The sequence below is a fragment of the Kryptolebias marmoratus genome, linkage group LG24 (genome assembly GCF_001649575.2).
Source record: "Kryptolebias marmoratus isolate JLee-2015 linkage group LG24, ASM164957v2, whole genome shotgun sequence".
Lineage (NCBI taxonomy): Eukaryota > Metazoa > Chordata > Actinopteri > Cyprinodontiformes > Rivulidae > Kryptolebias > Kryptolebias marmoratus.
The window spans coordinates 10,944,884-10,959,770 of NC_051453.1; the positions used below are offsets into that span (position 1 = coordinate 10,944,884).

The 14,887-nt window shown below is 43.2% G+C and overlaps 1 protein-coding gene across 3 annotated transcripts; it reads left to right on the top strand.

Moving 5' to 3' along the window:
- Window positions 1-250: 250 nt before the first annotated feature.
- sin3b (SIN3 transcription regulator family member B) lies at window positions 251-13,974 on the top strand. 3 transcript variants are annotated; one of them, XM_017407348.3, is made up of 19 exons: window positions 251-777; window positions 2,513-2,619; window positions 3,571-3,724; window positions 4,779-5,141; window positions 5,330-5,485; window positions 5,994-6,119; window positions 7,007-7,096; window positions 7,256-7,374; window positions 7,569-7,782; window positions 8,037-8,153; window positions 8,300-8,538; window positions 8,945-9,128; window positions 9,295-10,129; window positions 11,001-11,170; window positions 11,256-11,429; window positions 11,771-11,863; window positions 11,937-12,031; window positions 12,146-12,344; window positions 12,800-13,974. In XM_017407348.3, the coding sequence occupies exons 1-19, from the start codon at window positions 667-669 to the stop codon at window positions 13,034-13,036; spliced, it is 3,783 nt and encodes a 1,260-aa protein (XP_017262837.1). In that variant the 5' UTR covers window positions 251-666; the 3' UTR covers window positions 13,037-13,974. The 3 variants fall into 3 exon arrangements, with proteins under 3 accessions (XP_017262837.1, XP_037830177.1, XP_017262838.1); XM_037974249.1 differs by having other exon boundaries at window positions 251-599; XM_017407349.3 differs by lacking the exon at window positions 251-777 and adding an exon at window positions 1,052-1,359.
- Window positions 13,975-14,887: the final 913 nt, after the last annotated feature.

The window sequence follows — 14,887 nt, forward strand, 5'->3', positions numbered from 1 at the left end:
TTTGAGGGTGCTGTGCATTATTTGTGTGAGTCTCAGACTTTGGACCACAGTGGCGCCGCACAGTGTGTAAAAATGTGCGTCTGTCAGGTAGCATGAAGCTACATTGTTCTTTTGTAGCAGTGAAGGGGGAGTGGATCAATCTGATTCTAGTGAACTAGGCTCCTCCCACCTCTGCGGCTGCGCAGTTCAATTTTTCACTCTTCTTCTTTTTCTTTTTTTTTTTCGTATTTTTTTTCCACTCCTACTCTGGCTTCCGGACGCCAAGACAGACCGCTGCCGCCGAATTTAAAGAGACAGGCTATAGTTATTTTAAATACGTTAAACGACAACCATTGTGTCGGGGCTTATTTCCCGACGCTTCGTGCTTTCGTTTCACTTCGACGGCGATGTTGAGTCAAACTCGCAGCGAGTAGCGGCTTGTCTGTCAGCCTCCACTCTGCTGGGTCTCCCGTCTTTTTTCTTTTCTTTTTTTTCCGCCTCTGTGTGAAGAGACTGTCCAGTCAAGCAAAGTGGGGTTGCTCGCAGGCAGGCAGGCGGGCGGGCAGACTGGCTTCCCGACCGAGAGGAGCAAGATTTTGTCGCCTAGCCAACAACTGGAGGTAACATCGAAGCTTCCCTCTCAAGTTGCGGTAGCGGCTCTCAAGCCTCCCGTCGCCGGGGGGGATAATGGCGAAGATTCAAGCGCACAGCACCGCGAAGCAAATAAACCAAATCCAAGACAAGCCTTACGTTATAACACAAAAGCAAGTGCAGCAGCAGCACTTCCAGAAGCTGAAGGTAAGGGGGACAAACGGGCACGGCAGGCGAAAAGTCTCGGTCTCACAACCATTTTGTTTCCATCGGCTCGTCGCGCTGGGTCTGAGCCGTCGGAGAGTGAGCTAAAGGACCGCTGGTCCAACAGAAGTGATCCGCAGCTCGACGTGTTCGGTTCAGACCTTGAAGCCTTTTTTTCCCTCTCCCCTGTTTAATGAACGCGCCAGTGACAGTCGAGTGACTCGGGGTTTGTAGTACTTTCTCTCCCTCCGCTCTTATTTTTTTATTTAATTTCATTTAAATTTACGCCATCAATGGCAGCTGCCGTGCGAGAAGCAAACACGAAGTCAGACCTCGGTTGTGGGAAGTTCCTCCTTGTTGGATTTTTTTTTTCTCGCCCAGCTCGAAACAAAGTGGAGGACGTCAGCCAGGCCAGCCAAGACACGGCTACTTCAGATGATTAGCAGCTCCGGTTCGCGTCTCTTTGTTGTCGCAGTGTTGGGAGATATCGTTTGCTTTTATTTATTTATTTGTTCTGTTTTTCGCCCTGCCGACACAACGCAGTTGTCCGGGGACCAGCCGCATATTGTGTGAATTTGTATGCGGGTGAGTGCTGGGAGTTTTAATGTCAGCTGGCTGGTGGCTAGCAGCGTTAGCTACAACAACCCCTCTCCTGTTTGGGGACGATGCTTTGTGTGAACTGTTTGCTTTTTAACCTAAACTAGCCCGGCTGGTTCAGGTTAAAGAGCCGTGGATCGGCGAGCAGGGGCCGTCGTGTTTTCGTCTCTCTCTCTCTGTGTTTTTGGTTTTTAACCCATCGTTGCATTTAGCCGGCACTTGTACAGCTTGTTCTGCAAACTGGTGGTTTTGTTGGTGTCACTACTTGCAAAGCATTTGTGACACAGCCCCTGTGCAAAAGTCTGTCTCATCCTGCTCTGTCCTGGTCACAGCAGTTCTCCAGGGTTTTCCTTAAAGCCTCCTGTTCTCTTATTTTCAGAGGAATGTTTTTTTTTTGTTGTTGTTGTTGTTTTGTTTAAGCCACTTAACTCTAACCAGGCATACAAAATAGCTCCTGAGCTCCAGATGAAACCTGTGCTGTGTGGCACAAAACACACAACTTAGCAGAGAACCTAAATTAAATGGGATCAAATACACAATTTGTCACCAACAAGAGCTGAAAACTTGGCGCTCAGGAAATGATTAAACGGATGGATGAAGCATCTTTTGTCTCCTGTGTCCGGTCTTTGTTGGATTTCTTTCCCCCTTTTTTTTTAATCAGACATGACTCAGATACTGTTCGTCATAGGTATTTTTTTAATCCAGGCACTTCTTTCGCCCGCACACTGCACATTATACGGTCATGGTCAGGTACCAAGACTGGACAAAAGAAAGTGGGGTGTGTGGGGGGGAGAAAGCAGCCAAAGTCCAAAGAAAAACAGTCAAAAATCAATTGAAAAGGTTGCAAGAAAGTCGAGCTCTTTGGAAGCAAAACATGAAGAAATTAGCTCACAGCATTCAAACAAACCTGCAAATGAGATCTCATTGTGTAGAAGCAGAACTACCTTTACGCTTGGATGGCTTGATATTGTCTTATGTATTACTGATTTATAGTTAGAGTTGTCTTATTAAATATCTAACATCTGCCACATTCTGCTTCATCAACAGCACAACAAAAAAAATTCTTCTCCACACATCTGCCTAAGACTAATTGTCCTCTTTCTGTGCTTTCCTCCCCTCCTCCGTTCTCTTCTGTAATTAGGTTGAAGATGCCTTGTCGTACCTGGACCAAGTCAAAATTCGTTTTGCAAACGACCCTGGCATATACAACAAGTTTCTCGACATCATGAAGGAGTTCAAGTCGCAAAGGTAACGGCGAGGACGCGTCTACGCGACGCAAACGCTGCAGTGTTCGTACTTCTTACTCAGATCTGTGCTGCCAGAACCAGACGTCCTTGCTGGTCTTTAACCAGGAGAGGTTTGTTTCTTAAGCTGGGGCAGAAATATTGTGACAAAACTAAAACTTTAACTATGACAAACGACAACAAAAAAGCACCTGTAGTTTGTTATATTAGATGAACAAAAAGGACAAACAAAATCTGCTGTACCAAATTTAAATGAGAGCTGTGATGTAAAGCCAGTTAGCTAATTACTTGTCATTTTTCTCCCCCCAGTTTTCTGTATTTTAATACCACCAGCCTGTTTGTGTGTCGTATTGGGTTGTACGCACAACAGCTGTTTCTAAATGTGTTTCCGAACGCTGTTAGTTGTTTTTAATTCTGCCAGCTGGCATTTATAAACGTCTGTCAGCGCGAGTCTCTCAAACATGTTTCAGGTGTCATATATGCTGGTATTAAAACACTAAACGAAAAGTAAATAGGAAACACGGCGATCCGTCAGTCATTTTTTTCCCTGCGGTGATTGATAAAAGTTTTAAACTGAGTCAGAATCTCGAACAGAACCAGCGTTTGAGTGGATATGTGCTGCGTTGTTATTAACTATCTCTAAACTCGTCCTTCAAAGGTGCACAAGTTAAAGAGCTGTGTTGCTTTTGTAAAATGTTTTTATCCTACTTCAGATTTTTAGAGCTTGTCAGCGAGTGTTGCAGATAGCATCCTACTCTAATTATGTAACAGGTATTCTTGACGTTTAAATGTGGGTGGACGAGATTTATAATTAGTAATTTATCTGTTCGGTTTCAAGCGAAACAGTAAGAAAGTTAATGGCTTATTGTCTTTTGCTGTGTTTGAGAGAAGACGCCGGTCGCGCTTTGTGTCTGCCAGCTACACCGCTGTGATGTCTGTCTGCTTTCTCGACTAGCATCGACACGCCGGGGGTGATAAACCGGGTGTCCCAGCTGTTTCATGGACACCCAGACCTGGTCCTGGGCTTTAACGCCTTCCTGCCGCCTGGCTATCGGATAGAGGTCCCTAAGAACGGGATGGCCTTCCTCCAGTCGCCGTTCTCCACACAGGTAAGGCTTTTTTTTTTTTGAAAGGAAGTTTGAAAGGAAATGGTTTAATTTATCCTAAAATGTTTTTTCTCATTTGTCCTGTAAGGTGCTTGGTGTTTAAACCCACAGAGTTTGTGTTTCTGAGGTTTTAGTTCAGCGCTTCATCTCGGTTTCACTCAAAGCACGGCTGTAAATTTGCCTGTTTGGGCGTTAAATAAGATTCTCGACTAAACTTTTTTTTTTTGCACAAACAAATATGTAAAATATGCCATGCTGAGCTCCACATACTCGAGACGTACAAGGCGTTTTGTGTGTCTTTAGTTTGAAACAATCATGTTTTCTCCATCATGCAATAATAGTAAGTAAAACACGTTCGTACAGCAATTTTCCTGGATGAAAGTTTAGTTTAGTTCTTTTATTTTGAACAACGTAGAAACAAAAGGTAAAGCAAACAAAAGATAATAAAAAGCAAACAATAATAATAGAAATTGCAAGCTATATACAATAGAACAACTGAATGTTATGTTCCAAAGTGTTTCACAATAAATACAATCAGAAGATTAAAACAATGAAAGAATAAAAATACAAAATTGATAAATAAAAAGACGTAAAAATAAGAGCAGCTCGTTCCACAGCTGAGGTGAAACGGACTTCCAGAAGTCTTGTTTCCACGTTTTGGTCAGGATGATGTGGAGTTCTGAGTTTGACTTCAGCTCAGATTGTTTTAATTTAGTTCAGTTTCGGTTTGATTTGGTTCGATTTGAACACCAATTTGAATAAATTCATTGATCGCGCTCAAGCCTTTAGATATCACGGAGTGTAGGTGTTTACTTTGTCTTGCAGAACCAACAAGCTGCTGAGCTTTTCTTCTGTTAGGTGTGTTTAAACACGAGCTGATAAATAAATTTTGAGCAGTTTGAGGTTCAGGTGTGTTCGTACAAAGCATTACTTAGGATTTTATCATTTGCCATATAGATGCGTTGTTAGTTTCGATTGACAGAACTGGAGAGAAACTTTACTTAAAACAAACAAAAGAAGTCACGGTCCGTCTTTTGTCCGTCATCGATCCATGCAGGTGTCCCCAGGACAGCAGGGGAAGAGCCTGAGCACTCCCACGGTAGCTGCGACCTCAGGTACAGCTCCTGCTGCCCACACCGAAGCAGGACCAGCCCAGACCAGTGACGTTAAGGCAGCCCCGTCGGAGTCCATCTCTTCAACCTCAACAGGACCTCCAGAGCCTCCCAGTAGACTCTCTCTTCCCCTGGCGAGCAGAGAAAGCCAGAATCAAGCCACCACTTCATCCGTGTCCCCACCTGCTTCAGAGACGAGCCCCGTCGAGTTCGACAGTGCCATCAGCTATGTAAACAAGATTAAAAACCGTTTCCTGGACCACCCAGAGATTTACAGAGCTTTCCTAGAAATTCTTCACACGTACCAGGTACTGAAGAAATACTGAAGAAATACTGTGGCAACATGCGATTTAGCAAACCATTACGTAGTATTAGTATAATGTCCTAACAGAGTGGTAGTACAAACAGCTGTAAGATTAGTAAACGGTTATTTAGCTGTTTTGCTCATTATCGTTCTTTACACGTGAAAACATTTCCACTCCCTGTACCTCTACAGAAAGAGCAGCTGGAGGTGAAGGAGAGTCGGGGCAGTCGAGGCAGTTGCGGGATGACCGAAGACGAGGTGTTTTCCAAAGTTGCCAGTCTCTTCAAGGGACAGGAGGACCTACTTGCTGAGTTCGGACAGTTCTTGCCCGATGCCAAGAGATCACTGGTAAGTTGAGCAGTGATAAACAGGCGGGTTATTTATTTTATGTGTCGGATATTAAATGATTTTCACTCGCAGCACCAGACCTATTTTTCTGTACTTTGGATTTTTAGGAAAGTTCATGCCATAGCTCCAAATATTATTCACATTTAATCGACAGCACAGTAAATGTTCTTTCCTTGTAGGCCAGTAATTAAAATGTGCTGTCATAACATTTAAAAACAGAGAATAATGTAAAAAGACATGAACTGTTTAAAGTATTTTTTTCCCCTGTAGATGTGAAAAACAATTATTCTGCTGCTTCTCTCAAACATAAATTCTTGCTCCTTCTTATTGTTTGTGAGAATAAATGTAAGATTATTTTTTTTTTATATTTTGACATCTGAATACAACAACCTATTCTTCAAAAGTCAAAGCAAGACACATTATATTGTGTTATTACTGCTGTACAGAGAAGTATTATTCAGTTTTTTTTTTCTTACTTTCAAATGTTTCTTCTTTTTTTTTCTTTTAGTTCACAGGGAGTTCGCTGACAGGGCGGAAAGAGCAGGTGAAAAAATCGGAGGAAGAAGATCCGATAACCAAACAGAACAAAAAGAGGCCCAGGCCAATACTCATGCACATGTCCCCACTGCTGAAGGTACATTTTGCATGCAGAATAATCACCCGAGGCAGCGCACAAATGAATTCATATGTCTTCTTGTTGAGAAAACACAAAAAGTTGGTAAAAGTTTTATGGATCAAGAGAAACTCCCAACTTCAGCCGTGTTTTCAAAAAGTTGGGTTGTTGTGCAAATGTCCTCTAAAGCAGTAAACAACTGAAACCCACATCAGATGCAGAGTAGCAGCTTTTATTTTTGTTGTGATTTTCATAAAAAGCAGACATGGGGGCAGGTTTACCACTGTGTCACATTTCCTCATCTAAGAAAAAGCATTCGAGAATTCAGTGAACCAAAAAAGGAGATGTTTTTTTTTTTTTTTTTTTTTTATGCTTCCTTTTATGATTTCTCTATTCTAACAGTTCAAGCATTTCTTTGGTGTGTTTTAAATACAAAATGCACCAATTATTTTCCAAAGAGGGCAGATTGTGTTTTTGTAATGTATACGAAGCAGGGCTTTGAATTATTAGTAAATAAAGGGACTGTTTGCAGTAAATGTTTCTGCAAAACATGAATAATCGGCATTAATGGTTCCTTCAATAAAGTGCGAGTTACCTGCGCCACGTTCACTAATGCACCTCCATCCCTGAGTGGCTTTTAGCTCTGAGCTGACAACAAGCAAAGGGATGGTCCTCTTTAGTACAAGTCTTTACACCACAGGATAGTTTTTTCTTATATAACCCAGCCACGTTCTGGATCTTAATTATGGGTTTTCTTTACGTCATGGTTTTAAATTACACTTGCTGATGTAGCAAGAAATTATGTTCATTGTTTTCCTGAAAATGGTGATTGTTTTACACGCAGTGTCCTAACTTTAAAAAAAAAGCTGTACAATGATTTAAATATAACTTTTTTTTCTGCATTTTAGAAAAAAATGAGGTATACCTGCACCAAAGATCAGTCCTTTGCCTCTGTTGGGAAACATGGTGTCTTAAGGGAATTCTCCTTCTTTGATAAGGTGAGGAATCAGTTTTCATGACAGTACGTTGTTCCTGTTTAGTTAGTTTTATTTTTTTTAGCAAGCTGCCGCTGTGCTTCTTTACGTTCACTGTTTTTGTTGTGACTTTTATTTTGTCCGTGATTTTTCTGGTTTCCTTGTTGAACTTCTGTCATTCAGGTTCGTCGTCTGTTCAAAAGCCAGGAAGTGTACGAGAACTTCCTACGATGCATCGCCTTGTTCAACCAGGAAGTAGTTTCTGGAGCAGAGCTGCTGCAGCTAGTCACTCCTTTCCTGGGGTGAGTGGATGGAAAGATGAATAAATGAGAAAGTTAATAGATTAAAGGTTATTTAATTGTTTGTGAGCTTGTATCCAAAGCATAACAGATTTGTATCCACATCACGTCTCCATTGTTTTGATGGTAAACATTTGGCTTTCGGTCAGCTGGTAACTCCCGTAACTTATCTGTTGATTTTCTGAATCTTCTTACAGGAAGTTTCCTGAGCTGTACACACAGTTCAAGTCATTTCTGGGGGACAAAGAGCTCACTCATGCTGTGTCGGGGCTGTCGGATCGTTACATGGAAGGGGGAGGGGGCAGGGAGGTGGATTATGCATCTTGCAAGCGCCTGGGGTCCAGCTATAGAGCATTGCCCAAAACCTATCAGCAGCCAAAATGCAGTGGGCGCACTGCCCTTTGCAAAGAGGTACAGATCAAATAGTTTAGATTTCAGTTTCTTAAATCATTTAAAGATTTGTTTGTTTGTTGTTGTTTGAAGCTGCTTTGGTCTTTCTTTCCTCTGCTTTTGCTGAGATTGCTCCATTTTCTTGGGCAGCGCTGCCATCTTTAGATCAGTGGCAGTGTCTTAAACATGCCCTTCTGCATATACAAAAGACAAACTGGAACACAAGATGGCACTCTGAAGACCTTTTAACTGTGACGAATGACTTGTGTGTGAAGGTACTGAACGACACTTGGGTGTCATTCCCCTCCTGGTCAGAGGACTCCACCTTTGTTAGCTCAAAGAAGACTCCATATGAGGAACAGCTGCATCGCTGTGAGGACGAAAGATTTGAGGTATCTACATTCTAATAATGACTCTGATGCTTTGTTTGAAGGAAGCACTTCTATTTCAAATGGTTGTCCCTTTTAAATAGGGGATTATATGCTTAAACAAACAGCACCTAAACGTGGTAAATGATTAAAATCTGTATCACCTGTAGTTGGATGTTGTTCTGGAGACAAACTTGGCCACCATCAGGGTGTTGGAGAGCGTACAGAAGAAGCTGTCTCGCCTGTCGCCAGAGGACCAGGAGAGGTTCAGATTAGACGACTGCCTGGGCGGCACCTCAGAGGTCATCCAGCGCCGTGCTGTGTATCGTATCTATGGCGACAAAGCTCCCGAGATCATCGAGGGACTGAAGAGGAGTCCCGCCACCGCTGTGCCTGTGGTGCTGAAGAGGTCAGCGTTTTCATTTTCTGTTTTACCTTCAAGTTCTTTCACTAATCTTATTATCTCAGAACTCACCAGCTTCTACAAAACCGTGGCTTCATTTATGCTTTTAAATGTGAATACATTAACATTTGGTTAAACAAACACATTGAAATACTTCCGTTTAGATTTTTTTTTTAATGTATAAATGTGACCAAAGAATTAAGATTGTTTCTTGCATGTTCTTTTGTACTTCATTTCCTGGCTCAGAGGTTTAAGTGTTAGGGTTAGTATCTCATTGTTTTGTGAATTTAAAAAAGCATACATTGTTTCACACAGATACAGCTGACAAACAGGCACAAGCTGATAAACTAGTAACATGAATATTGTTTTTTATGAAGTATAAACATTAAAGCTGTTTTTCTTTTCCCATCAGATTGAAAGCCAAGGAGGAGGAGTGGAGGGAGGCCCAGCAGGGCTTCAATAAGATTTGGAGGGAGCAGTATGAGAAGGCCTACCTGAAGTCCCTCGACCACCAAGGGGTCAACTTCAAACAGAACGACATGAAGGCCCTGCGGTCAAAGAGTCTCCTCAATGAGATTGAAAGCATCTATGATGAGGTAAAACTGCTCACACCTCGAACAGCGATGACTTTTGGCTGTTTGTTTCCCCATCACTGTTTATATGAAGATGAATATCCCAAGACAATAACAGTCAATAAATTTAAGCTTTAAAATCCTTAAATGATGCCTCCCAGCATTCATCTGTTTTCTCCTTTGGTCTCAGCGTCAGGAGCAGAGCACTGAAGAAGGTGGAGTTGGTCATCAGGGCCGTAATGGTTCTGGCTCAGCCTCGCCCAGTGAACCTCATATGATGTTTACATACGAGGATAAGCAGATCCTTGAAGACGCTGCCTCCCTCATCATCTACCATGTCAAACGTCAGCCCACCATCCACAAGGACGACAAGGACCACATCAAGCGCATCATCCAGCACTTTGTTCCTGACCTGTTCTTCGCTCGTCGCGGCGAGCTCAGTGACTCAGAAGACTGGACAGATGAGGAGGTGGAGCCTGAGGAAGCAGGAGAACGAGGAGGAGGAGGAGGAAGTGGTAACTCAAGCAATGGATCAGGAGGAGTAGCAGCCACAGGAAGTCAGTCTCAACCCCAGGGAGCCCAGACCCAGACTCAGCCGCAGCAGCAACTCAACGGTGAGTCCAGAAGGAGGCGCTGCAGCCCGTCACAGTCCACAGAGACAGAACCCTGCACCACCTCCAGCAGCACGAGCCAGCCTGCGGGGACTGTCACATCCACCCCTGGCTCTATACCCATGGAGACGAGTTCTGGCGTGCCTGGGGAGAAAGTGGACCTCCGCGACCCTGAGGCAGAACACCAGAAGGAGCTGGACGGAGTCTACAACCTTTTCTTCGTCAACAACAACTGGTATTTCTTTTTGCGGCTGCACCAGACTTTGTGTTCGCGGTTGCTGCGGGTTTACCGGCAAGCTGAACGTCAGCTGTTGGAGCACCGGGCGGAGCAGAGCCGGGAGAGGCTGCTGATGGCAGAAGGAAGGAGGGAAAAGGCTTGTGACCTGGCCATGGAGCTCCGCCTCAAACAGCCCAGTAAGTTCAGCTGCTGGCTTCACTTACGCAGAACTTAAAGTGCTTAAATCAAAGTTAGATTTTCATGTTGAAAATTAGGTTTTGATGCTGGACTGTGATGATATGTTATAGAATAATAACATGAGTGTAAATGGTTTTGACCACATCAACACTAGGATTACAGTGAATCTAATATTGTAGTTTAGGCAGGTATTACAAAGGTTAAAAGAACTACAGAAGTTGTCTTGTTTCATCAAAGCTCAGCTATTATCTGTTGTAGAAACCATATTTTACAGCCTGTTGGGAACACTTTGAGCCAAGGTTTAGTTTATTATTTAGAGAAAACATATCAGAGTGCCGTACACCTGTCAGCATTGTTAATGGTCCTGAACTTCAGTTTTACAACCAAAGCATGTACACTATACTTGGTGAGATATGTAAAAGCCATTAAGCTTTGTTTATTTGTCAATTTTTGCTGCCCTCTTGATGTGCACACATCTGATCATTGTAAGTTAAGTTGTTAAACTTGATTCAGTTGAACTCTGGTTGTTCTTGTCGGATATAGCTACTTTTTTAAGCTTTCTTCTTTTTCCAAATCCTGGCAAAACAAAGGTGAACACCTCAAGATGTAGGGAGTTGCTAAATGAAGTAGATATGGTAGCAGCTCCACTGTCGGTCGTTCTGTTGCTGCTAATAATGTCACTGTTAAACCTAACCATTATTATCTAATACTACACAGAGTGGTGTGTTTCTAAAACACACCACTGCACAATCCACACAAGTCTGGGTGTCCAGTGCAGATCTACACACACTCTCACCTCGGGGCAGATGACTCAGCTGTTCTGCAACAACATGGTGCCGTGAAAAACGTGACATCTCTGTATGTCCACAGGCGAGGTGGAGTTAGAGGAGTACTACCCAGCCTTCCTGGATATGGTGCGCAGTCTCCTGGACGGCAACCTGGACTCCACGCAGTATGAAGACACGCTGAGAGAGATGTTCACCATCCACGCCTACATTGGCTTCACTATCGACAAAGTCATCCACAACATCATCCGGCAGGTGAGAGCAGCCTGCTTTTCAGACTGAGCGCTCACATCTACAGCTTCAGCAAAGTAACCCACTTTGTTTTCTCCTGTGACATCAGCTGCAGCACCTGGTGAGCGACGAGGTGTGTCTGCAGGTGGTTGATCTTTACCTGGCTGAGAGGAAGCGGGGGGCAGCAGGTGGGAACTTGTCCTCTCAGTGTGTTCGAGCAGCCTGGGAGACGAGCTACCAGTGGAAGGCTGAGAGAATCATGGCTGAGGAGAACTGCTTCAAGGTGAGCTCAGAGTCTGACGATGATCAGTTTTCAAATATTTAGTGTAGTTTTATCCTGTGTTTCGTGTGTTGATTCTGACATTTGGCTGTGGAGCAGTGCTTCTTTATCATCTTTTTATTTGTTTACTTGCAGTGAATCAGTTCTCTTGCATCAGCATCCCTCATCCTCAGAAAAACCTTTTAACTGCACAAACTTTCCACAAAGAAGAGTCGATTTAAAAAGTCCTTTCCTTGTTCCTTGTCATTTCAACCATAAGAACCGTTGGCTAAACTAAGTTGTGGATGATTAAGTCACTGCCTCCCCCCAAAAAATACTAACATTTTAATATTTTTGCTTTTCAGGTGATGTTTATTCAAAACAAGGGTCAGGTGACAATGACTATTGAGCTTCTGGACACCGAGGAGGCTCAGGCTGATGATCCACTAGATGTCCAGGTAACCTCGCTATTATAAACCTGAAAATCAGTATTCAGGCTAGAGTTAATGAACTTATACTTTTCTCCATTAGTGCCTGTCGAGTTACATGGAGCAGTTTGTAGGAACAGAGTCCAGTTTGTGCTCTCAAGCAGAGGGCTACTTCTTCAAACCTGTTTTTCTGCCCAGGTGTGATATTTATATAAACACGGTGACAGCAGATTAATATAGGTGTCTCATCTTTGAGAATAAATGCCGAGATCCAAGCAAACCTCTCAAAACCTAATGTGCCTCCTCGGACAGGAACCTGCGTCGTTTCCGCCGCTGGCAGGTGCGACAGGTCGAGGCGATGCGCTGCAGGAGAGAGTGGCACCGCCAGCTGGCTGTGGAAAACGCCGGCAGCCTGGACTGCCGATTTAAACTCAACACTCACAAGATGGTGTTTGTCATGAACTCTGAGGACTACATGTACCGCCGAGGGGCGCTGGTCAAGGCCAGGAAGGTAGAGCCGGAGCTTTGATTTAACACCTGAAGTCTGTGGTTTTATTACTCTGTGTACATCTGATCTGGTTAGTTTTGGTGTCACATTTTGAGGATGGGAACAAACTGAAGAACCTGATATGTCTGTGTTGTTTCAGCTGCGTGAGCTGAATCTTTGCTAACTTGACACAGACCGGTTTGTGGATGGAGTTCGATTTCATCCCAGTTTAAAGTAAAATTGAAACAAAATATGAACTTTAATTGTATCTGAATTAGAAACAGTTTCTTCCTCACTCCCTTCTGCTGGTGTTTTTTTTGTGTTTTAACAGTTTGCTGCAACTTCCTACAATTATTGTGACACTCCTGTTCACACATGCATTTTTAGTTCAGATCATGTCGAATGCAACTTCATATGGCGTGTTCGCTGCTCGTTAAATTCTGTTTGGCGTCTCTCTGATGGTTTTCCTCCCCTTCCAGTCGCAGCACGGAGTGGCAGCGAGCCAACACGAACAGTTTGACAAGTGGCACCAGGGCTGGCTGTCCGATCACGTCACAGCCTCGGCTGAACGCTCTGTGCACAGCTGGCTGATGGGCGAGGAGGAGGAGGACCTCATCCCCTGCAAGACTACCTGCCTGTCCACTGAGGTGAAAGGACAGATGGTCAACAGATACCAAGTTCATTACAGCAGTAGCAAAGCCCCCTCCTCACCTTAAAGTAATGGACACAAGCAACGCACTCTGACAGCTTAATGCATGGACTTACAGGACATCTGTACACTAAACACAGACACCAACAGCTACAGTCGAGCTCCTCTGCCTTCTTCCACAACGTGTTCACTCATTCACCCGCGCTCGTGGATGAATAAACTGGCAGAGACGCAGCGAGTCGGCGAATGAGTGCACAGCGTGAAGTTGTGGAGACGAGGACCAACACATTGTGACGTACTCGACGAAGGTCGACTCGGGGGTCGGTCGGACACAACGGCACAAACGGAGCTCATCTGCAGCATCTTCAAGCAGGACGGTTGATCAGGTGAGACGTTATGAGATGATGATGAAAACTATTTCAGAAATGTGAATGTCTGTTTTTTATGTTGGGTGTAGTTTTTAGCTTCTAAAGCCAGAGAGCCTTCTGCCTGTTGGTTGAAAAATGTGCGTTTATATGGAGAGATGAAGGTAAATGTGTGTATGTGTTTCCTGCTCTCTTCATTTTGTTTGTAAACCCAGAACAGGCTCTACGACTATAGTATCTGCATTATTACTGTATGTGCATATATACAGGGATCCTGTATTTTTATATGCATCTACATGAATGGACTCATCAGAAGATCACATGGTTCCTTACAGTGTTTGCTGTCAGCCAACTCTTGATGTTTGTGCTTGGTTTTTTTATTTTTGTAATTCTTCCCTTTTTATTTGTGTTGTAGCTAAACAAGTTATCACCAGGGCAACAAGAAGTCCTTAAAATAATTGGTTTAATAATGATAAAGCAGTCGAATTATGTATCTTAATCATGATTTCACAAAATGTTTCTTTTGCATTGTCTTTTTGCATACTGACATTGAAAATAAAAGCAAAATATCATCAGTGTTAAAAAGAATGTATCGTTTATCTTGTATCAGAAAATAAACAACTTAGTTGTGACCTTCTTAGACGTCGGCTGGCAGGTTGTTTGTTGCTTTAGAGATTAAATTATCGGTTTGCTTTTTAGGTTTGGGACAAAGTGTAATAGATCTGAGCTGAATGATGATCTTTATAAAGATTATTGCAGGGTTGTTGTCCTAGATTGAACTACATATTGTGTCCATTCTCAGCTTTAAAATTTATCATATGGTCTTCCTCAAACAGTGAAACTGAAGCCAAAATAATTCTAAGATACTTTTTTTTCCACTAATAATGCTCTTTGTTGCAAAGATTTAAAATGCATCCAGTAAAAAGTGATAATTATGGGGTAAATTTCTCAAATTAGTTCAAAGTTGTTTCCCCAAATAAGAAAAGGAGCATTTCTCAACAGATTAGCACTTTTAGTTTTTCAGAGGGAAATGATAATTAATCTCAACTGTTCTGAGTTTTCTTCCTGTTTGTCAATAAGTATAATCATTTTATTTTTTTGCAGAATGAGTTATTTCTTGTTGGCACACTGAAGGTAAATGTGTCACTCAGTCTGCCCACAAGAAATGGAGGGAAAAAAAACCCGCCATCAGATCTATAAATCCTGCCTGCTACTTCTGCTTAAAGCTACAGGCAGCTGAAGAATGAGCTTTTCAAGTTGGCTGTGAAATACTGCAGAGAGCTGAAGAACAAACAAGGCACAATTACAAAACCAAATTAAAGCTGCAAGCAGCATTGGCGGCCCTCGCAGCTCAGCGCCGCTCCGGCCTTGCGACCGCGGGAGCTCTGGCGACCGTCGTCTACGCTCTTGCGCCTTTCCTGCACCGTCCACTAGGTGGCGTTTTCAGCAAAAGTCCCAAAATGCCTTCAGTCAGGATCAGTACCAGTCCTGTGCCATGCTGTGAACTTTGACCTTCCTACGTCAAACAGTTGAAGAGTTAAAGCACATGGGCT